The sequence below is a fragment of the Dasypus novemcinctus genome, chromosome 5 (genome assembly GCF_030445035.2).
Source record: "Dasypus novemcinctus isolate mDasNov1 chromosome 5, mDasNov1.1.hap2, whole genome shotgun sequence".
NCBI classification, from domain to species: domain Eukaryota; kingdom Metazoa; phylum Chordata; class Mammalia; order Cingulata; family Dasypodidae; genus Dasypus; species Dasypus novemcinctus.
Genome location: NC_080677.1, coordinates 80,233,497 through 80,257,997, shown reverse-complemented (window position 1 = coordinate 80,257,997; position 24,501 = coordinate 80,233,497). Strand labels below are relative to the sequence as shown.

The 24,501-nt window shown below is 41.8% G+C and overlaps 1 protein-coding gene across 5 annotated transcripts in view; it reads right to left on the bottom strand.

The window, feature by feature from the left end:
* Positions 1-22,789, bottom strand: part of RINT1 (RAD50 interactor 1) — a 33,166-nt gene extending 10,377 nt beyond the window's left edge. The window contains exons 1-6 of one of the 5 annotated variants that reach the window (XM_004448801.3): positions 22,480-22,737; positions 21,960-22,005; positions 16,902-17,086; positions 13,547-13,788; positions 752-925; positions 509-655 (exon numbers count right to left, since the gene is read on the bottom strand). In XM_004448801.3, the coding sequence (XP_004448858.1) occupies positions 509-655; positions 752-925; positions 13,547-13,788; positions 16,902-17,086; positions 21,960-22,005; positions 22,480-22,563 (878 nt within the window). In that variant the 5' untranslated portion in view covers positions 22,564-22,737. Of the gene's footprint in view, positions 1-508; positions 656-751; positions 926-13,546; positions 13,789-16,901; positions 17,087-21,959; positions 22,006-22,347 lie in introns of all 5 variants that reach the window. The other 4 variants (XM_071215206.1, XM_004448800.5, XM_004448798.4 and 1 more) reach the window with 4 other exon arrangements.
* Positions 22,790-24,501: the final 1,712 nt, after the last annotated feature.

Here is a 24,501-nt window from a genome sequence, read left to right as displayed (position 1 = left end):
CATATACATGCATACACTCAAAACACATTTTCCAACAAATATATCAGATAGTAAGGAAGGTTAATTATATTATGTAATATAACTTTACTTAACTATGAATTCAGTACAAAATGCACTACAGATGTTAAGTAATTAGAATTAATCTGTCTTTCCTAACATAAAGGATAGTAATAAGTAAGGGAACATACAAATAACCCTTTTATTAAATAAACCCTAAATTACAGGGCTTTCCTCCCAATCACCCATTTTTCTATTATCCCAAGAGATCTATGTGTGATAAAAACTTGAGTCAGTCATGTGTTTTGGGACTCTTCCTCACTGCCCTCCCACCCTAAGTGCAATTCTCTTTGAAAGAAAACAGTACACCACTTGATGGAGCAAATATAGGTCAAATTCAACCCAAATTCCCATTTGGCTTCAAGCCACTTTCAAAAGGTTTTTCTACCCAGCCACAAATTCACTCTCTAATAAAGAAATTTTAGTAAATTTTCAACTCCAACAAAGATACGAGGTTTGTAGTTTCAGAAGCTGACAAAATAGTGTCTCCAGGTTACTATATATCTCTGGGGCACAGGCTGGTCGACTTAAGCTAGTTTGAGTCTGAGGGGGTCCAATGAATGGCCAATGAAGCTGTGTTAATATTTCCTCAAAATCACTGTAAGAGAAAAGTAAGACATATTTCAGTAAAGTATAATGATCACCAAATATCTATCTGAAAACAATTACCATGAAATATGAGTTAATTCACTACCTAGTAAGCTTGTCCTTGAGAATTTTATGCCAGAATTTAACAGTGGCTCTCATGAAACCAAGAAGATGAGTACATGAAGACTCCTGGAGCTTGATGTCAAGCTCTGCCATAAACACCAGAGTTGAGGCTGCTTCTGGTACATTATTTGTCATCAGATACTGTTGAATGTTATCACTGCAAAACAAAGCAAAACAAACGTTTAAGATGATTTGGTCAGAATAATCCCAAACTCAAAAAAACTGCATCTCCCTCTTGTTTTAAATACAGTCACAACCAAGGAAGAATGAAGTACCACCTTAAGATGGCTTTTTTACTTGATACCCAAGTGTCTCTGAAAGTCTGAGTCCTCAAATTTGGCATCCTTTTAGGAGCAGTAGCCCATGATCAGGACACCTCCCTCCACCTTTCCTCCCCACTCCTTCCAACAGAACTGACTTTTCCTTCAGACACCACTCATTTCGGAAAACATCTCCTTTTTACAGAAGTCTTTAGTGTTTTAATCCAAGGGAATAACGTAGATAGCATCTGGTAGGGTTAGATTTGAGAGGGACAGCAGAGAAGGAACTTTTGATAGTCACTGTTTTTTCCCCAATTTGCCCAGCTGACCTTGATTACAGGACACTTAAGTAGATGGCACCGCAGAGTCCACCCCCATCAAGTTAGCATTAGTAAAGGTCCAGATAAAGTTTAAGGTAAGTTCTAAATGCCCACAAAAGTCTGACAGGTAAAGTAAATGAAAAAGGCAGGAGTTTTTTGAGTTGGAGCCCAGGAAGGGAACAAACAGGAGAACACAGAGAAATAGAGACAGCTTCTTAGATACCACCCAAGCCCTGGGGAGAGAGACTGAGCTGTTCTCCTGATGGTTTACAGCAGGCCTTGTGGAGAGAGCATAGCAGCTAAGCCCAGAGAAAAGCGGAGCCCAGGGAAGAGAGGAACCCAAGAAGCCTAAACTCTTGGAAGACGTCGGCAGCCATTTTGCCCAACACGTGACAATAAACTTTGAAAAATAGCTAGATGACAGACTGAAACTGCCTAGAAGAAGATCTTCTAGGGTTTAGGATACCAGACAAAGGCTGAACACTGCCCAGAGGAGAGAGAGACAAAGGAGGGAAATTGTGACAACAGAACTGTGCACTGAAACCAGTGACTGCTGCTGCCGGCACCATCCCCCACTCTAAAGACACTTTAGAACTCTCAGGCCTCTGGTCTGCCACTACAGACAAAGGGGGCTCCAGGGATCTACCACCCCAGGAAAGGGGAGAGAGAAGAACAGAGCCTAAGGCTGACTCAGCTTCTGACCCACAAATTTGGACTGCTGTGTCCCAGGAGCCCTTCCAGGCATGGTGGGGCTGCACCATTGTTTGTCTTGGAAGCCCACAAGGGACTAAAGATTTACAACCCTCCCAGTCTCCTCCTCTACTAACAGGGACTGATGGTTGTAGGACTCAGAGGGGAGTGGAAACATTTCCCAGCCAGAAAAGGGAGGTGGCTGCCAGACAAGGCTGGAGAACTCTCAGAGAAAGAATCACAAGGCTCCTAGCTTCCAGGCAGGATGCTCTATCACATAGATTCAGTCTGTGTTGCAACAAATACACTCTGAACAAGCACTGAACTGAGAACTGCTAAAGAGTACCATCTGCTGGCAGACTAAGTGTACGTAAGAAAATTAAAAATAAGTAGGAGAGGCTTTTTCTGGCCTCCATAGCCTCCCGCCCCAAGGCCCTAAGGAGTAACTCTACAACCAATTACTGTGCCCAGTGCCCAGTTTTCAGCAACCAGCAGGACAATCCTAACAATCCAGGTTGAGCCAAGAATCAAAGAGCAGTGGTAACACACAGCCTCCTGCCACTACATCCCTACAAAAGAGAGCAATGAGTAAACTACATTCTAATCAGATGCCTAGTATCAGCAAAAAATTACAAGCCATACTAAGAAAACAGAAGACTTGGACCAAGAAAAGGAATATATCAAAGCCCCAGAAGAGATGCAGAATTTGAGAGAACTAATCTGCAAGATGTGCACAAATTTCCAAAATCAAAATGAGTTGAAAGAAAATATGGTTAAAGAGATAAAAGACATCAAGAAGACATCAATGCAGGGGGGCGGTTGGGGTATATGGCATCCTCTTATATTTTTTAATGTAACATTTTGTATAATCTATGTATCTTAAAAAATTTTTTTTAATCTATTTTTTTTAAAAGACATTGAGCAAGCGCAAAGAAGAATTTGAAGTCCTCAACAGAAAGTAATAGAGCTGATGGGAATGAAAGGCACATTAGGTGATATCAAAAACACATTTGAGGAATACAAGAGTAGACTCGAAATGACAGAAGAAAGAAAAAGTGATACCAAAGACAGAACAGCTAAAATTGAAGAGAGAAAAGAATGGAAAAAAAGTGAGCAGAGGCTTAGAAAGTTGAATGACAACACAAAACACAACAAGACACATGTCATGGGAGTTCCAGAAGGAGAAGAGAAGGAAAAAGGGGCAGAAAGAGTATTTGAGGAATAATAGCTGAAATTTCCCAAATCTCACAAAAGAAATGAACTTACATGTACAAGTATACCATACCCCAATCAGAATAAATCCCAATAGACCTATTGCAAGACCATACTACTCAGAATGTCAAATGGCAACGATAAAGAGAAAATTCTCAGAGCAGCAAGGGAGAGGCAAACCATCACGTATATAGGACATCCAGTAAGACTTAGTGTAGACGTCTCTTCAGAAACCATGGAAACAAGAAGACAGTGGTATGATACAATTAGGATATTGAAAGAAAAACTGCCAGCTGAGAATTCTTTATACAGCAAAAAAGTCCTTCAAATATGAAGGTGAACATAAAATATTCACAAACAAACAGAAACTAAGAGAGTTTGCAAAAAAGACTCCACTTTTGCAGGATATATTAAAGGAAGCCTTAGAGCCTGAAAGAAAAAGACAGGAAAGAGAGGCTTGGAGGAAAGTATAGAAGAATAGCAGAAAGGGTAACCAAAAGAGTAAAAAGACAGATAAAAATAAGAATATGACATATGAAAACCAAAGGATAAAATAGAAGAAGTAATAGTGCATTTACAGTAATATCATTGAATGTGAATGGATTAAATTCCCCAATAAAAAGATACAGTCTGAGAGAATAGGAAAAAGAACATGAGCCATCTATATGATGCTTACAAGAAACTCACTTTAAACCCAGGGATACAAACCAGCTGAAAGTGAAAGGATGGAAAAAGATACCCATGCTAATAGTAATCAGAAAAGAGCAGGGGTAGCTAAACTAATAACTGATTTTAAATGTAAAAAAAAAGTTGTAAGAAACACAGAAGGCCGCTAGATATTAATAAAAGGGAAAATCCACTAGGAAGATATAACATTCATAAATATCTATGCACCTAAACAGGTTGCCCCAAAATACATGAGATGAACTCTGGGAAAACTGAAGGGAGGAATATACATCGCTACAATAATCATTGGAGACTTCAACACCTCACTCACATCATTAGACATAACAATTAGAAGATCAACAAGGAAACAGAGAACTTGAACAATATGATAAATGAGTTAGACTTATATATACACTGCATCCAAACTCAGCTGGTTACACATTCTTCTCAGGTGCCCATGGATCTTTCTCCGGGATAGACAACATGTTAGGGCACAATGCAGCTCTCAATAAAAATAAAAAGATAGAAATTATACAAAGCACCTTCTCATATCATAATGGAATGAAACAGGAAATCAATAATAGACAAGAAAAAAGTAAATTTGCAAATGTGTGGAGGCTGAACAACACACTACTAAGTAATCAGTGGGTTAAAGAAGAAATTTCAAGTGAAATCAGTAAATATATTGAGACAAATGAAAACAAGAACACAACTTATGGGGTACAGTGAAGGCAGTCTTAAGGGACATTTATAGTCCTAAATGCCTAAATTTAAAAAGAAGAAAGAACTAAACTCAAAGATTTAACTGAACAACTAGAGATACTAGAAAAAGAACAGCAAACCAATCTCAAAGCAAGCAGAAGGAAAGAAAGAAAGATTAGAGCAGAAATAAATGAAATTGAGAACAAAAAAACAGAGAAAATCGACAAAACCAAAAGCTGGTTCGTTGAGAAGATCAATAAAATTGACAACCCCCTAACTAGACTAACAAAGAAAAAAAAAGAGAAGATGCAAATAAATACCATCAGAAATGAAAGGGGGGAAGTTACAACTGACCCCACAGAAATAAAAAGAATCATAAGAGGATATTATGAGAAACAGTATGCCAACAAACTAGACAACCTAGATGAAAGGGACAAATTCCTAGAATGGCACAAACAACCCACACTGATGCTACAAGAAATACAAGAACTTAACAAACCAATCACATTTAAGGAGACTGAATCCATCATAAAAAATCTCCCAGCACAGAAAAGTCCGGGAGCAGGTGGTTTCACAGGTGAATTCTACTAAGCATTTCAAAAACAATTAACACCAATCCTGTTTAAACTCTTCCAAAATATTGAAAAAGAAGGAAAATTACCCAATACATTTTATGAAGCCAACATTACCCTAATAACAAAGGCAAATAAAGATACTACAAGAAAAGATAATTACAGACTAATCTCTCTAATGAACATAGATGCAAAAATTCTCAACAAAATACTTGCAAATCAAATCCAACAGCATATCAAAAAAGGTTATACAACATGACAAAGTGGGATTTATCCTGGTATGCAAGGCTGGTTCAACGTAAGAAAATCAATCAACGTAATACACCACATTAACAAATTGAAGGAAAAAAAACACATGTTCATCTCAATTAAAGCAAAAAAGACATTTGACAAAATCCAGCATCCTTTTTTGATTGAAAAAAAAAAACAAACACTTCAAAAGATAGGAATAGAAGGGAAATTTTTCAATATTATAAAAGGCATATATGAAAAACCCACAGCCAACATCATACTAAGTGGGGAAAGGTTGAAAGCTTTCCCACTAAGATCAGGAACAAGACAAGGATGCCCACTGTCACTATTGTTATTCAATATTGTACTAGAAGTTCTAGCTAGAGCAATTAGACAAGAAAAAAAAAAAATTAAAGGCAGCCAAATAGGAAGAGAGGAAATAAAACACTCACTGTTTGCAGATGACATGACCCTGTACTTAGAAAATCCTGAAGTATCCATGACAAAGCTACTTGAGCTAATAAATGGGTTCAGCAAAGTAGCAGGATATAAGATCAACACACAAAAATCAGTAATGTTTTTGTACACTAATACTGAACAATCTGAGGAGGAAATCAGGGGGAAGTTCCCATTTTCAATAGCAATAAAAAGGCTCAAATATGTAGGAATTAATTTAACCAAAGAAGTACAGGACCTATATGCAGAAAACTATAAAACAATGCTAAAAGAAATTTTAAAAGACCTAAACAAATGCCAAGACGTTCCATGTTCACAGATTGGGAGAATTAATATTGTGAAGATGTCAATCTTACCCAAACTCATTTATAGATTCAATGTAATACCAATCAAAACTCCAACAGCTTACTTTACAGAACTAGAAGAGGTAATTACCAAATTCATTTGGAAGGAAAAGTGCACTTGAATAGCCAAAAGCATTCTAAAAAAGAAGAGAGACGTAAGAAGACTTTCACTGCCTTACCTTGAAACATATTACAATGCTACAGTGGTCAAAACAGCATGGTAGGGAAGCGGACTTGGCCCAGTGGTTAGGGTGTCTATCTACCACATGGGAGGTCCACGGTTCAAACCCCAGGCCTCCTTGACCCATGTACAGCTGGCCCACGCACACTGCTGATGCGCGCAAGGAGTGCCATGCCACGCAGGGGTGTCCCCCGCGTAGGGGAGCCCCACGCGCAAGGAGTGCACCCCATAAGGAGAGCCGCCCAGTGCGAAAGAAAGTGCAGCCTGCCTAAGAATGGCGCCGCCCACACGGAAAGCTGACACAGCAAGACATAACAAAAAGAAACACAGATTCCCGTGCCACTGACAAGAATGCAAGCAGACATAGAAGAACACATAGCAAATGGACATAGAGAGCAGACAACAATGGGGGGAAAGGGGGTAAGAGGAGAGAAATAAATAAAAATAAATCTTTTTTTAAAAAAAGACACAGAGGAGAGACAATAAGAGACATAGCAGAACAGGGAGCTAAGGTAGCTCAAGAGAATGACTGCCTATCTCCCACTCCAGAAGGTCCTAAGATCGGTTCCCGGAGCCACCTAATGGGAATATAAGCAAACACAGAAGAACACAAAGCAAATGGACACAGAGAGCACACAATGGGGTGTGTCAGGGGGAAATAAATAAATCTTTAAAAAACAAACAAACAAAAAACAGCATGGTACTTGCATAAAGACAGACACATCAATCAGTGGAATAGAATTGAGAACCCAGAAATAAACCCTTATCTCTACAGTCAACTGATTTTTCACGAACCTACCAATTCAGTGGTGTGTTTTTTCTTCCCCTCTCCCTCCCCCACCCTGCTGTTTTTGCTGTGTCCACTGGCTGTGTGATCTTCTGTATCAGTTTCTCTTTTTTTGTCTTCTCTTCTCATCTTTTCTCCTCTAGGATTCACTGGGATTCAATCCTGGGGACCTCTGATGTGGACAGATTCCCTGTCAATTGCACCACTTCAGTTCCTGGTCTCTGCTGTGCTTCACCTTGACTCTCTCCTTCGTCTCTCTCTTTTGTACCATCATCATCATGCAAAGTAACTGACTTGCACGGGCACTGGCTTACCACATAGGCACTCGGCTCACCAGGTGGGCACTCGGCTCACCATGCAGGCACTCGGCTCATCATACAGGCACTTGGCTCACCATGCAGGCACTCGGCTCGCCATGCAGGCACTTGGCTCACCGTGTGGGCACTGGTTCGCCTCACAGGCACTCGGCTCACCACACAGGTACCCACACGGGCACTTGGCTCACCACGCGGGCATTTGGCTCACCATATAGGCACTCGCCTCACCACATGGGCACTGGCTCGCTGCAAAGGCACTCAGCTCACCACATGGGCACTCACGCAGGCACTCGCATGGGCACTGACTCGCTCCATAGGCACTTGGCTCACCACACAGGCACTCATGTGGGTACTCAGCTCAGCACGTGAGCACTCACATTAGCACTCGGCTTACCATGAGGGCACTTGACTCACCATGTGGGCACTTGGCTTGCCGTGTACTCGGCTCACCGCATGGGCACTTGCTCACTGCATGGACACTCGGCTTGCTGTGTGAGCAATGGCTTGCCATATAGGCATGCTTTTTCTTCTTACTTTTCACCAGGAGGCCCCAGGGATCACACCCAGGTCCTCCCATATGGTAGGCAGAGGCCTTATCACTTGAGCTACATTTGCTTCCCCAATTCAACGTTAACAGGAAAAAACAGTCTTTTCAACAAATGGTGCTGGGACAACTGCCTATCTATAACCAAAGAATGAAAGAGGATCCCTATCTCACTCCCTATACAGGAATCAACTCAAAATGGATCAAAGACCTAAATATAAAAGCCAAGACCATAAAACTACTGGAAGAAAATGTAGGGAAACATCTTCAAGACTTTGCAGAGGTGGTGTTTTCTTGAACCTTACACCCAAAGCACGTGCAACAAAAGAAAAAATAAATAAATGGGACCTCCTCAAAATTAAACACATTTGCATCTCACAGGACTTTTTTTTTTTAAAGATTTATTTTATTTATTTCTCTCCCCTTCCCCCCAGTTGTCTGCTCTCTGTGTCCATTCGCTGTGTGTTCTTCTGTGTCCGCTTGAATTCTTGTCACGCGGCACTGGGAACTGTCGCTTTTTTTTGTTGCATCATCTTGCTGTGTCAGCTCTCCGTGTGTGTGGCACCACTCCTTTCACATAGGGCAGCTCTTCTTGCAGGGCACACTCCTTGCCCGTGGGGTACCCTACACAGGGGCTCCCCTGCACGGCAGTCCTTGCCCGTGGCAGTACTGCGCATGGGCCAGCCCACCACACAGGTCAGGAGGCCCTGGGGATAGAACCCTGGACCCTCCATATGGTAGGTGGACACTATCAGTTGAGCCACATCCACTTCCCAGGACTTTGTCAAAAGAATGAAAAGGCAGCCCACTCGATGGAAGAAAAATTTTGGATATCACATGTCAGATAAGGATTTAATATCCAGGATATATAAAGAGAGGTTATAACTCAACAATAAAAAGACAAATGACCCAATTTAAAAATGGGCAAGACTTGAATAGACGTTTGTCCAAAGAAGAAATACAACTGGCAGAAAAACCACACATGAATAAATGCTCAACACTACTAATGAATAGGGAAATGCCTATCAAAACTACAATGAGGGAAGCGGACTTGGCCCAGTGGTTAGGGCGTCTGTCGGCCACATGGGAGGTCCGCGGTTCAAACCCCGGGCCTCCTTGACCTGTGTGGAGCTGGCCCACATGCAGTGCTGATGTGCGCAAGGAGTGCCATGCCACGCAGGGGTGTCCGCCGCGTAGGGGAGCCCCACACGCAAGGGCTGCGTCCCGTAAGGAGAGCCACCCAGCATGAAAGAAAGTGCAGCCTGCCCAAGAATGGTGCCGCACACATGGAGAGCTGACACAAGATGATGCAACCAAAAGAAACACAGATTCCCGTGCCGCTGACAACAACAGAAGCGGACAAAGACGACACAGCAAATGGACACAAAGAACAGACAACTGGGGGCGGGGAGGAGAAATAAATAAATAAATAAATCTTAAAAAAAAAAAAAGAAACACAGATTCCTGTGTCGCAGACAACAATAGAAGCGGACAAAGAAGAACACGCAGCAAATACACACAAAGAACAGACAACCGGGGCGGGGTGAGGGGAAGGGGAGAGAAATAAATAAATAAATCTTAAAAAAAAAAATTTCACACCTATCAGAATGGCCACTATTAAAAAGAGAGAGAACTACAAGTGTTGGAGGATGTGGAACTAGAGGAACACTTATCCACTATTGGAGGGAATGTAGAATGGTGCAGCCACCGTGGAGGACCATTTGGCAGTTCCTAAAGAAGTTAAATATAGACCTGCCACGTGACACTGCAATACCCCTACTAGGTATACACCCAGAAAATTTGAGAGCAGTGACATCAACAGTCATCTGCACTCCGATGTTCATAGCAGCATTATTTATGATTGCCAAAAAAGCTGGATACAACCCAGGTGTCCATCAACAGGTGAATGGATAAACAAATTGTGGTGTATTCACATGAAAGAATATTATGCAGCTGTAAGAAATGAAGTCATAAAATATATGACAACATGGATGAACCTTGAGGACATTATGTTGAGCAAAGCAAGCCCAACACAAAAGGACAAATACTGTATGACTGTAATACTACGAGCCAAATATATTGTGTAACATATAGTATGATTCAAAAAAAACTTTGTATGTATCCAGTATATTTAAATGTATGTTTTTATTTAACTATGTTTTCTTTTTAGTTTTTAATTGTTTATACGTTCAATCATTAAATGTACAAAACAAAGTTTAAAAAAAAAAAGGCTGAGAAGCGGACTTGGCCCAGTGGTTAAGACGTCTGTCTACCACATGGGAGGTCCGTGGTTCAAACCCCGGGCCACCTTGACCCATGTGGAGCTGGCCCATGCACAGTGCTGATGCGTGCAAGGAATGCCATGCCATGCAGGGGTGTCCGCCGAGCCCCACGCCCAAGGATTGCACCCGGTAAGGAGAGCCACCCAGCGCGAAAGAAAGTACAGCCTGCCTAAGAATGGCCCCACCCACACAGAAGGCTGACATCAACAAAGATGACACAACAAAAAGAAACGCAGATTCCCGTGCAGCTGACAACAACAGAAGTGGATAAAGAAGATGACGCAGCAAATAGACACAGAGAACAGACAACCGGGGCAGCGGGGGAGGAAGGGGAGAGAAATAAAATAAATAAATCTTAAAAAAAAAATCTGATCTCATGTTCTATTTAAAAAAAAAAAAAAAAGCAAAGTAGGTAGGGAGTTGGGTAAACTGAAAAAGCACATATTCCATCCTACACCTCTAGCCAATTGTTACCATGCTGGGGCATGGGTCCAAAGTGGCCAACTCTTAGAATGTTTTCAAGAGAATCCAGAAATCAAGATTTGCACATAAAATCTAACCAATTAATCAAATTCTTTAAAGCACAAACCAAATAAACATGTCCTCAGGAACATTCAATTCCATGAGCCACAAGTTTGCATATTTGGACCTAAAAAAAATGAAAACATTTTATCTTTTTCTTTTGATAAAATTAACATATACGAGATCATAGCCATCTAAAAAATAAGAAACAAAATGTAAAATTTTCAGTGATCAATCTCAGTTCAAGAGTCACCTCCCACAGGAAATCAAAAGCAAGTGCTCCACTCCCAAGCTCCTATAGCAGCCTATGCCCACCTCTCCTGGCCAGGGCACCGGAAGATGACTGATGTGCTGGAACTCTTGCGCCTGGTTCAGTGTGCTGCTTCAGTTGTGTGCCTGGGGTAGTTACAGGCCCCTCCTTAGGAAGGGAAGGTGTATCTCCACCCTGCCAAACTCCACTACGCAATGGTAGTATACTTTTTCCTTTCCTTCCATGGGCCACTTATACTTTCCAGTGTCAGTGTTTTAGGTCTCAACAAGAATATTAAGCTCAGTTTTGCATTTTATTTCTGTAAGCCCTTTTGGCTATCCTCTACTCTCATTCTCTCATTTTTCGTTCTTCTTTTCTAATAATTTTCATTAAGATTTTCAACAGACTTTATCTTTTATAGCTATTATCAGAATTGAAAACACTCTTTTTTTCCAACTGGGGATGCACACATCCACCATTTCTCCAGTTAAGGTATCGATACGGCTTTGTGGGGCCTGTTCTGAATCACGGGTGTATATAGGTGACTGCTCCTGTGTAAAGTTTATTCCTTTGCATTATCACCTATTATCTTAACAGGGGACCTTCTAAAAACTTCTCCCTAATTTCCCACTTCAAAGTGAAGCATTATCCAAACTGTTACATTATGTTAAAACAAAGATTACCATGTTTAATAAATGTATAAATGTTACAAAATAATTTAAAATACAAATAACCCCTGAATACAGAAGTACTGCTTTCTAGGATGGAATGAACGTCCTGAAATAGATCACCACCCAACAGGGAAGCATGGATGACATTTAGAACACAGGAAAAGTCAGCACAATAGGGATCATTCATAGTGGCAGTGCTGTACCATGGTATTCAAAAAGAGCTGATGCTAGAAAAAGAAAACTACTTTGAGAAGAGAGTGACACAGGCCACACACAAAAGGGCAAATACTATATGACTGCACTGTTATGAACTAAATATATTATGTAAACTCATAGAGCTAATAATTAGAATATAGGTCACTAGAAAATAGAATGAAGTTAAAAAATGGAAAACTGAGGATTAACTTTTATGGAATTGGTAAAAGGTTGCTTTAATCTTTGGGAATGAATAGAAAAGGTGAAAGCACAACATAATGTTTCTAACTAGCAGTGCAAATATATGGGTATGATAGTGGTTGAAAGAGAAAGTCTAAGTATATTAACTAAAAAGAAAGCTAAAAATCTAATATAGGACTGTATAGCACAGTAAAACCTCATGTGAAATATGAATACAGGTAATACTTCATATATAAGACTGTTTTTCTTTGAAACTGAACAAATGTAATGTATGCTGTTAACAAATAATAGTATTAGCAAAAAACAAAACACTAACATTATGTTAAGTGAAAGAAACCAGACATAAAATACAATATATTGTATGATTCCATTTATATAAAATGTTCACATAAATCAATTTATAATGATGGAATTAGATTAGTGGTTATGTAGGGCCGGGGAAGAAATAGAGTGACAGAAGTGAGTACAAAGGTGTGACGAGTTTTTCTTTTTGGAGTAATGAATTGTTCTAAAATTCTTTGTGGTGATGAATGCATGACACGGTAATTATACTAAAAGCCACTGATTAGGAAGCGGATTTGTCTCAAAGATAGAGACCTACATATGGTAGGTCCAGGGTTCAAACCCAGAGCCTCCTGACCCATGTGGTGAGCTGGCCCACACCAGTGCTGACGCGTGCAAGGAGTGCCATGCCACGTAGGGGTGTCCCCCGCAAAGGGGTGCCCCATGCGCAAGGAGTTGCCCCTTCAGGAGAGCCGCCCTGCGTGTAAAAAGCGCAGCCTGCCAAGGAGTGGTGCCACACACACGGAGAGATGATGCAGCAAGATGACGCAACAAAAAGATATACAGATTCCTGGTACAACTGACAAGAATGCAAGTGGACGCAGAAGAACACACAACAAATGGACACAGAGAACAGACAATGGGGGCAGAGGGGAAGAGAAGAGAAATAAATGAAGAGCCACTGATTAACTGATTATACACTTTGGATAGATTGTATGGTAAGTGAATATATCTCAATAAAACTGCTTTTAAAAAGAAAAGAGTGCAAGTGTTACAAAATAAAAGTAAATAGGAATATTACTACACTGAGGGATAAGTAATAATCTATTATGTGTTCACAGCAAAACTATAGGATTTAAAATTTTAAGCTGCTTAGATCTTACTTTCTTATAAATGTAAATTAGTTCCCTGAAAAGTTTATATTCACTCACAACAAAGGAAAGAATCATTATCATAATACTATTTTCATAACAACTGGTAGAATTACCTAATTATAGCATTTAATTAACTCAATTATTTAATGGCATGGCCTCTTTAAGACAGAAGCCTCAAAGAAAAATAATAATTATGAAAACAATGAGGCACATTTTACCTTAGTTCTTCAATTTGTGAAATCCATTTTAGGTAAGCAAGATGCCGTTCGATCTCTTCAATTTGGTTAATCATGGACCCAAGATCGTCCATCCAGGGTTGGGCAGTTAGCAAATGGCTGTCAATGGAGCTGAAGAGATCATTTTCTTGCTCCAGAAGCCGATTAAGGGATTGCTTTGATTCTTCTGCGCTTTTTAAGGCATTTTTAATTCTTTTAGGGATTTCTGATGAAATTGTAAGCACCTGACCACACCCAAAAACAAACAAAACAGCAGCCATCAGATAAAATTTTCATAACTTTTTTATTAGTACATTACATGCAGAACACATTTGTTCTAATAAAATTGAAAACTGTCAATTAAAATCTTCAGAAGAAACATTTGATTTCTTCATCCTGTGCCAAACCCAAACATAAAATGCTGTCTGTGAAGGTGCCTAGGAGGGGGCCTACCACAGTGGGCCAAGTAAGCATCACGGCATCTGCCTTTTACTTCTTTACCATGCTCAGCACCTCCCGAGGTTCCAGCCAGTCAGCTTCCATGCTTTATCTACTAACTGTCTGCCTTCCGAAACAAAGGAAGTTTTGAATCTGAAAGTGTAGAGCAAAAGTTCCTCAGGCAATTCTGATCTAAGCCCAGGCTGAAAACCACTGACTTTGTAGGATATTTAGATAATGCCTTCAGATTTGTTATGTATTAAATGAATTTTTCTTATGGCATATGGAAAAGTATATATAAATACTGAGCGCCAATATAGTACAAAGAATATTAATCCAATCAACATTGATTGGATACTCTGTACCAGGCACTGTACTAAGGATATACAGGTAAATGGAGAGGAGAAAGAGGGGAGGGGAGGGGAAGGGATGAGGGGAGGGGAGGAGAGGGGAGAGGAAGAAAGACACAGCATGTATCCTTAACCTCGGGCAGGTATGAAAGAGAGATGCAAGCAAATAATTTCAATTATGTGATTAATGCAATAAAAGAAGTATGTTAGATTTAATGGTGTACTAGGATAGTGCTTTCCATATTTCAATGAGCACACAAATCACCTAGAGCTCTCATTAAAATGCAGATCTCTTGGTGGATCTAGAGTAAGTCCTGAGATCCTGCTTTTCTAACAAACTCCCACACTTTAAGTAGTATGGTTTTGAGGTACAAGGCAATTCTGCTTTCTGAACTCATGCACAGGCCTTTGCAAGATAGGTGGGAATCTTCCAGGGAACCAACTATGAAAGGAGATGGCATTTCAGGTAGAAGGGACAACTCAGTCCTGATAAGAAAACAGCAAGGGCAGAGAAAGCAAAGGATGAAATTCAAAGAAATGCAAAGAGGAGACAAAGCTGGACGGTATAGAGGAACCAGATTACAAGTGGCATATTGAGGGGTAGATGGGGTTGCCCTTAACAAAGACAGAAGTAGTATTTTAAGACATGGATCAGGAAACGGACTTGGCCCAGTGGTTAGGGCGTCCGTCTACCACATGGGAGGTCCGCGGTTCAAATCCCGGGCCTCCTTGACCCGTGTGGAGCTGGCCCAGGCGCACTGCTGATGCACGCAAGGAGTGCCCTGCCACGCAGGGGTGTCTCCACGCAAGGAGTGCACCCGTAAGGAGAGCCGCCCAGCGCGAAAGAAAGTTCAGCCTGCCCAGGAATGGCACTGCCCACACTTCTCGTGCCGCTGAAGACAACAGAAGCGGACAAAGAAACAAGACAGAGCAAATAGACACAGAGAACAGACAACCGGGGGAGGGGGAGGGGGAATTAAATACATAAATAAATCTTTAAAAAAAAAAAAAAAAGACATGGATCAGTACAGGTTAGAACATGCTGGACTTAAAAGACCAAATAAGAACCTCAGCAAGCTTCTTTGGCCATTGGGGAAACACTGGGGTCAAAGAGTGAATGGCAAATTAGGAAAAGGAGATAGATAATAAAGTAAGATGACTTTTTCAAGAAGCCTGATAGTAAAAAGGAGCTAGAACCGACTAAAAAATGAGGGAAAGGCTTTTGTTTATTTAGATTTGAAGGGAAAGATCTATACATGTTCACATGCCAAAAGGACAGAACTGGTTGAGAATGAAATTATGAAAGAGAAAAGGGGAATATGTAGTCAAGCAAGTTCAACAAGGTTGCAGGTAGGATCTGGGGTATAAGGACTTAGATTGATCTTTTTCTGAATTAAAAGGTTAAAATGGATGAAATTAAGCTTGTTGAGTACTGGGTAAACTAAATCCAATGGCCTTGATTTTTTGTGAGAAAGGAATGGCAGAATGATCAGGAATGGGACAGACATCTTGGGGAGAATTTAGAAAAGCAGCCGAGGAGAGTAGCGAAGAAGCCAACGAGGATCCTGTGGTAGGAATGCCAGTGGGGCTGACGACGCAGCCATGATGGCAGAACACACGTCTGGGGGGGCATCAATCCACTCAGCTGTGTCAATTCCTCCAACAGGGCCCACAACTACTTGCATACAGCAGATGAAAAGGCAGGTAGGGCCAGGCTAAATTTAGGGCTAGCAGTGGGGATGGTGGAAGAACCATGAGGTTGAAGAGGCTGATTGTGATGGGGTATGAGAATATAAGATAACTGAGGGAAGCGGTTGTGGCTCAATTCCTAAAGAGCGTCCACTTACCATATGGAGGGTCCAGGGTTCAATACCCAGGGCCTCCTGACCCATGTAGTAAGCTGGGCCCATGTGCAGTGCTGCCATGCGTAAAGAGTGCCGTGCCATGCAGGGGTGTCCCCTGTGTAGGGGTGCCCCACGCACAAGGAGTACGCCCCCGCAAGTAGAGCCGCCCCACGTGAAAAAAGCACAGCCTGCCCAGGAGTGGCGCTGCACACACGATGAGAGCTGATGCAGCAAGATGACACAACAAAAAACATGACCCAGTTTCCCAGGGCTGCATGACAAAAATGCAAGCGGACACAGAAAAACACACAGCAAATGGACACAGAAAGCAGATAATGGGGGGAAGGAGAGAGAAATAAATAAATAAATCTTGAAAGGAAAAAAAGATAACTAACAGTCTAGGAATAATGCACCAAAATACCCACAGAATTTGCTTACCCTAATGTAGCAGTTACACAATAAAAATCTTTTATCTTTGGCACATGCATTATTTTAAGTATAGGGACCCATTTTTTTTGTTTAAGATTACGTTCACTGGATTATTTTAAGTAATATGATTTCATTGTAAAATTTTTTTAAATAATGGAAAATATAGAAAAATATGAATAAATCACTGTTAACCAATCATCCAAAAATAATCGCTATTAAAACATTGTAATCCTGTATTTATGATTATGTTTACATGAACTTACAATTAATATTATTTCAATGAGATTTAATACTTGCCTGTTCTTCTAACTGTATTTTACTTTCTGTCATCTGTGCTATGAGTTTATCAAGTTTCTTTAAAGATTTAAGGTCAGTTCCAACTTCCTTTTCTATGAATGCGGACACATAGGTAGGGAGATCACCATTATCTGTACCTTCACTGACTTGTTCACTTCCAACAAGAGCTATCATATTTATGTCACCTAAAATAAAAGAATAACAATGACTCAACACAATAGGTACTGTAGAATTAAAGGAAATACAAAAGCTATACAAGGCAGAACATCTACCTTCAAAAGTTAATAATTTAGAGAAAATACAATAAATATACATAAAATACCCAAATGAATAGCTATAAAGGAATCTACCCATCAGGTACTAGGAAATATGTAAGGCTTAAGAAATTCTGAGTACAAGAATTGAGTCAAAGGTATTTGTTCAGGAAAAATTCCTGAACTCTGACCTAGTAACCACAGATTTCAATAGATGTTGGCATGACACTGTAGTTACAAACAGGCGGTTAACTTTTCTAGAAGACTGTATATCTTAAGGATTTATTTTATTATATAAAAAAGATCAAACCTGATTTTATTGATACAGTTTTTATTACAATAGTAATACCTTTTCATAATTTATAAGCAACTTATTATCAGATATTATGGTCTAGAATAACACCAAAGAAGGACTCTGGCTTTAAAACATTTAAAAAAGAAAAAAAAAAAAGTTGTTTTGAAATATTTTTTCTAAATATATGAAAAAATTTTAAAGGGTTACCAATGAGTAAAAGCCTTTTATCTAAGAGTAAAAAAAAATTTTAAGTGCTTCAAATACCACAAAGATGTCCATGCCAGAAACAGAAGAAAATAAGCACACACACGAAAAAAAGGAAATATGAAAGACAAATTACTATGAAAAAATCAAAACAGCTTGATGCAAGCACTAAATTAAATAATCAAGAAACACAGGGGAAGCAGACGTGGCTCAGCTGATAGAGCATCCGCCTACCATATGGAGGGTCCAGGGTTCAACACCCAGGGCCTCCTGACCCATGTGGTAAGCTGGCCCATGCCCAGTGCTGCCACAGGCAAGGAGTACCATGCTGAGCAGGGGCACCCCCACATAGGGGAGCCCCATGTACAAGGAGTACGCCCTGCAAGGAGAGCCACCCCGTGTGAAAAAAACACAGCCTGTCCAGGAGTGGTGCTGCACACATGGAGAGCTGACACAACAAGATGGCGCAACAAGAAAGAGACGCAGTTTCCCAGTGCCGCCTCATAAAAACAAGTGGATGCAGAAGAACACACAGCGAATGGACATAGACAGCAGACAACAGGGGGGATGGAGATAGAAATAAATAAAATAAATCTTTTAAAAAAAAAAGAGGAAAATGGACTTGGCCCAGTGGTTAGGGCATCTGTCTACCACATGGGAGGTCCGCAGTTCAAACCCCGGGCCTCCTTGACCCGTGTGGAGCTGGCCCATGCACAGTGCTGATGCACACAAGGAGTGCCGTGCCACGCAGGGATGTCCCCCGCGTAGGGGAGCCCCACGCGCAAGGAGTGCGCCCGTAAGGAGAGCCGCCCAGAAGGAAAGAAAGTGCAGCCTGCCCAGGAATGGCGCCGCCCACACTTCCCGTGCTGCTGACGACAGCAGAAGCAGACAAAGAAACAAGACGCAGCAAATAGACACAGAGGACAGACAACCGGGGGACGGGAAGGATTAAATAAATAAATAAATCTTTAGGGGAAAAAAAAAAAAGAGAGAAACACAAAAACCCAAAGTTTATGTTCTACAGTCTAAAGTGAGTCTGGGGAAGCAGACTTGGCACAATAGATAGGGCATCCGCCTACAACATGGGAGGTACATGGTTCAAACCCCAGGCCTCCCTGACCCATGTGGAGCTGGCCCATGTGCAGTGCTGATGCGTGCAAGGAGTGCCATGCCACGTGGGGGCATCCCCCGTGTAGGAGAGCCCCACATGCAAGGAATGTGTCCCCGTAAGGAGAGCCACCCAGCACGAAAGCAAGTGCAGCCTGCCCAAGAATGGCACTGCACACACGGAGAGCTGACACAGCAAAATGACACAACAAAAAGAAACATTCCCGGGAAACGGATTTGGCCCAGTGGTTAGGGCGTCTGTCTACCACATGGGAGGTCCAAGGTTCAAACCCCGGGCCTCCTTGACCCGTGTGCAGCTGGCCCATGTGCAGTGCTGATGCGCGCAAAGAGTGCCCTGCCACACAGGGGGGGTGTCCCCCGCATAGGGGAGCCCCACACGCAAGGAATGCGCCCCGTAAGGAGAGCCGCCCAGCGTGAAAGAAAGTGCAGCCTGCCCAGGAATGGCGCCGCCCACACTTCCCATGCCGCTGACACAACAGAAGCGGACAAAGAAACAAGACACAGCAAATAGACACAGAGAACAGACAACCGGCGGAGGGGGGGAATTAAACAAACAAATAAATAAATAAATAAATAAATCTTTAAAAAAAAAAAAAGAAAGAAAGAAACATTGCTGTTGCCACTGATAAGGATAGAAGTGGTAACAGAAGAACACACAGCGAATGGACACAGAGAGCAGACAGTTGGGGGGGGGGGAAGGGAGAGAAATCCTAAAAAAAAAAAAGTGAGTCTGTTCCATGGCAAATGAAACAAATCAGCATTCACATTAACATATTAAATGTGACAAACACAAGTGACTTGTAACCCTAAAGCCATTTCTTGAGAAAGGCAGCAAGGAAACATTTAAGAACCAACAATACCAATGAAAGCAGGGACACCATGTATCCTTTGCTCTCATCCCATTTAGTATGTAAAAGTTTCCCATATAGTCCACATCCTTTACTATGTATAAAAATTGACTACTTCCTAGTTTTCACACATTTGTTTTTCACCACGCCAGCTTCTATATCTTCCTCTATTATCTCCAGCTACACCTTTGCTGACCATCTGTGCCAGGGGAGCTTTCTGAAGGAGCCCTGCACCAAGTGTAACCTGAAGGCCTACAGCAGCTTCTTGGCAAAGGAAGGGTGATATGACCTGCGGTCAAATGCCATATCTTTCTCCTTCAACACCACCCAGTGAGCTAAAATAACCTGCTTCCCTCTAAAGCATCTGTTTCTATGTATAAGCTATCCTCATGTGGTTAATCATGGTTTCCTTCTTCATGGTTAAGTTTAGGAAACCAGAAGTTTGGGTCAAACTTGGTACAATGGTAACTCCTATTCACTGTGCAGTCATTAAATTGCCTGATATTAAACATGCTCAACTCTATTCAGTCTACAACTTCATTATTCTACAAACAGACCTTAACCTTCTATTTTTGAGCAGTACCAGGAGATTAAAACAAAACAAAACAAAAAGAGGTGTGTGATGAAGCTGGGGGAACAACACAGACAGAGCTTTCTGAGGAACAACACTGATTAGAATTCACTTCTGTTCTTTTTTGGACAAATGTATTTTGAGCTGTGTCTCATAGCTCTTTAACAAAAATGCAAAGTTTTAAGAAAATAGCAATGAGGAAAAGGCGAGGGTATAAGCAACCTCATTAGAAACCAACTTCACTTCTGATTAAATGAAATTGAGTATCTAAATTGATCCACCAAGGGAGAGACAAGGACAAAAGCTAAAATCAACATCTATTGTTTTACTGAAATGACAGCTCAGCAGATATCAAACTTACCAGGCATTCAAATGGGGCAAAGGTAGAAAAGGGAGGAATTTGACTGAAATGCCATATCCTCAAATCCTTCAAGAAAAAAGAACTGAGTTGGGGATAGCTATGATTGTGAAATGCTAAGAGCTACTCAGTGCTTTCTTTCTGAGGCAGAATATATTGGTGGGAAAGTCAAGAGCAAGCATTGTTCCTCAAGACCATATGGTGGGAAGCGGACTTGGCCCAATGGATAGGGTGTCTGCCTACCACATAGGAGGTCCGCGGTTCAAACCCCGGGCCTCCTTGACCCGTGTGGAGCTGGCCCATGCGCAGTGCTGATGCACGCAAGGAGTGCCCTGCCACGTAGGGGTATCTCCCACATAGGGGAGCCCCACGCGCAAGGAGTGCACCAGGTAAGGAGAGCCACCCAGCATGAAAGAAAGTGCAGCCTTCCCAAGAACAGTGCCACACACACGGAGAGCTGACACAACAAGAAGACACAACAAAAAGAAACACAGATTCTGGGTGCTGCTGATAAGGATAGAAGCGGTGACAGAAGAACACACAGTGAATGGACAGAGAGAACAGACAACTCGGGGGGGGGAAGGGGAGAGAAATAAATAAAAAATAAATCTTAAAAAAAAAACCACATGGTACATGGGTACAAGGGTACAAGAATCTTACACTACTCATTCCAAGACTCTTTGTATAGTCAGAAGAACCAAAAGCCTCCTGATAGAATTGCTATTACATACTTTGTCCCTTCTTCTCCAATAAATTTCACTCCAAAAGTCCTTGAAGATACTTTGATTTCCAATAGCCTGCTATGCTTAACTCATGAAAGTAAAATGACAAACATACACATCCTGACATATTCTTGTCCTAGGTAAAGGGCAGATATTGACCTTGTACCCCTTCCGTACCCAGCCCAAGATCCAGGTACCATGTTAGCTACTATGCTTTTCCCACAGTAATTACAAATATATTGAAGTTTAAACATACGACAGTCAACATTTGACTCTCTTGAATCCAATTAAGGTGGTAATCATCTTTCCTAGATCATTAGCCTCTCCCAATTCCCTTAGCTTAAAGAGCTGATGTTTCACTAAAATAACAGGCAGGCCCACCACTTATTTTGAATCCTGTAAGATGGGCAAAACTCCACTAAAACCAAATAGTTCCCGCACTAAAGTAGGAGTCAGGAAGGGATTGTCTCCAAAGCATCCCAGCTTTTACAATTTTAGAAAGTTAAGACAAAAAAGTATGTATGATAGTCTGTATTTAATGCTATATACGCATATTGTACAGAAAATAAAAGACTTCATCTAAAAGATAACAAGCTAAGCCCCTTCTCTGATGTGGGCAGGTTGAAGTTTGGATTTATGACTGGGTAGAAAGAACTAAGGTGTTTGGAGCCTGCTTACTTTTCTCCTCGAGGTTCTTCCTTTCGTCACCATTTTCAGGGCAGCACTAAAAGGAGAGGTGTAACAAACACATTAAGATCCAAGCGCTGGGTGGAACTCATGCAGTGCGCCCCAACGGCATCTACTGGAGGGCAGAGCAGTCCCAGATTCCTTTCCCTGGGGCCCTCCTGAGGGGTCAGGGTCGTCTGATACCGCTTCGGAAAGGGCCGCTACCTCCCCAGGAGGTCTGTGTCATCTGGCAGGGCCGGCCAGAGCCATTTCATCGGGCTGCCAGGGCCACCTCACCAGGACCAGCTGCCCCGGGAGATCTGTGCCACCTCACCAGGATTGCAAGGGCCATTTCCCTCGGGACCGCCCCTCCCACCTCCCGGGTGGAAGGGTCACTCACCAGGACTACCTCCTTCGGGGATTATGGAGCCACCTCGCCGGAGTGGCAAGGGCCACTTTACTGAGGTGACAAGGGCCATCTCCCCGGGAGGTCTGTGCCACCTCACTTTGTCCCCTCCCCAGGATGTCTCACCGGGGCCACCGGCGCCTCGCCGATCTCGCCGGCCGTGAGCATCCCGCCTCCGTGCGTGTCCTCGACTTGATGCGCAGCCAGCATGGCCCGGGAAGTACGGCTCGGGCCAGCGACGTTGCCCGCACGGAACACCACAGCAGCCTGGGAGACTTCAAGGCTGAGCGCCGTCTCTCTAGTTTCTTCTTGTTGGCCTAGAGAGGTCCGGCCCGCCGTCTCTCTGGTTTCTTCCTGTCGGCCTAGAGAGGTCCAGCCCGCGCAGTCTCTGGCTGCGTGACGTAGCACCTCCTGCCGGCCAGGGACTGGGTGGACTGCTCCGGATGCAGCGCAGGCCCTCGAGGAGGTCCCAACCATGAGGCGGGAGTAAGGGCCCTCTCAACCACCGTAAAGCCCTGCCCGCTTCGTTAGGGCCCTTAATTATGAAGTTTGAGAATATCCTTCTCTCCACGCCACAAATTCATTATGAGGTATTTAAATTTATATTTACAATGTCCTTGATTTTCTGCTCCTATTTAAGGATAGAGCAATAAAGGATCTAATAAGATGTTCTTAGAGTGTGAGCGAGCTTTTTGCTTAGGAGGAGCGTCAGTGGAGGGCTATTTAGTTAGGCTGTTTGACACTGGAAATATCCAGTGTCAGCATCTTTGGATCTTTCTTTTAAGGCTGGACAAATTCCCTTGAGATGATGACCCTCCAATTTCCTATCTGGAGGATGCAGATCTGGTTGTAAGCGTTCTGGAAGCTGCCCAGTGCAGAGACCAAAAAAAAAATGTCTTTTCACAGGGAAGAGAAAGAGGAGTTATCTAGCAGGAAGGAATAGAGAGAGGACACGGGCTTTCACAACTTCATTAAAAAATAATAACACAAACGGTCGTACCACACGGGCGTGGGGTAGGGAGCAACTCTTAGAGGAAACAGAAACCATTCGATCAGGAGAACATTTTTTAAAAATTGTCAGTATCCTAAGAGAGGCATGAGATGCCATTGCTACCATAAAACAAGAACAGGAGCCATTTTTAAAGTAACACTTAAAGGTCATCATATATATGTAAAATAGCAGAAATGAAAAGTTCAGTAAAAGAGTTGGCAGATTGAAATATCCTAAAGAAATGTTTGAAAATATCCTATAGAAAAGAAAAGAAAAATTAAAAGAATCAGTCCAGGCACTCCAAAATGAAAACAAGACTTCTAAAAGGAGAAAAGAAGGAGGGGTAGGCAACGGGCATCAGCAAAATAATTCAAGAAAATTTCCACAAACTGAAAGGTATGAGTTTCCAAATTGAACAGACTCACTGAGAGTCTAGGCTCAGCGGTGTGAAATTGCAAAACACTGAATACAAAAAGACAATCCTAAACTTCCAGAGAGAAAAATAGATCATTTACAGAGTATCTTAGATTTCTCAGCAAATCTTCGGATTTCTCAACAGTAACAAAGGAAGGTGAAAGATAGGGGAGCAATTCTTCAGGTTTCGAAAGGAAGTTTATTTCAAGCTAAATTCCAGAATAAACTAGAATAAAGATAAGTTCAGATACTCAAGATAAAAAATTTATATTTCATTTACCTTCCTTTTTCAGGAAGTTACTAGAGGTTGTGCTTCCCTACAGTGAGAGAGTAAATCAAGAAAAAAGAAGGTATAGGATATAGGAAACAGAAGAAAAACAGGAGAAAAATGAAGTGAGTTGCCACAACTGTGCACTAGACATAGACGACGCAGGTTGGAAGGCTCCAGAAGAGACTCCTTCAGAAAGATGAAAGTGATAGAACACTTCATGTATCTCAGCCTCTGGAAAGGAAGACTTAAAAAATCAGTAAAGAGTTTGGAGTTGAAGTGATAAATAAGTAAAACAAAAGAAAATTATTGACTACAAGAAGGAAAAAAAAAAACTTGAATGAAAAGAGAAGTAATCCTGGCTTACTACTTACCTAAAATGTAAATAATGTTTATCCAGTCATAAACAAACAAAACTCTAGTAAAATGTACAATGGAACTATTTGGGCAGATGGAGGGATGTGAAGTGTGGTGA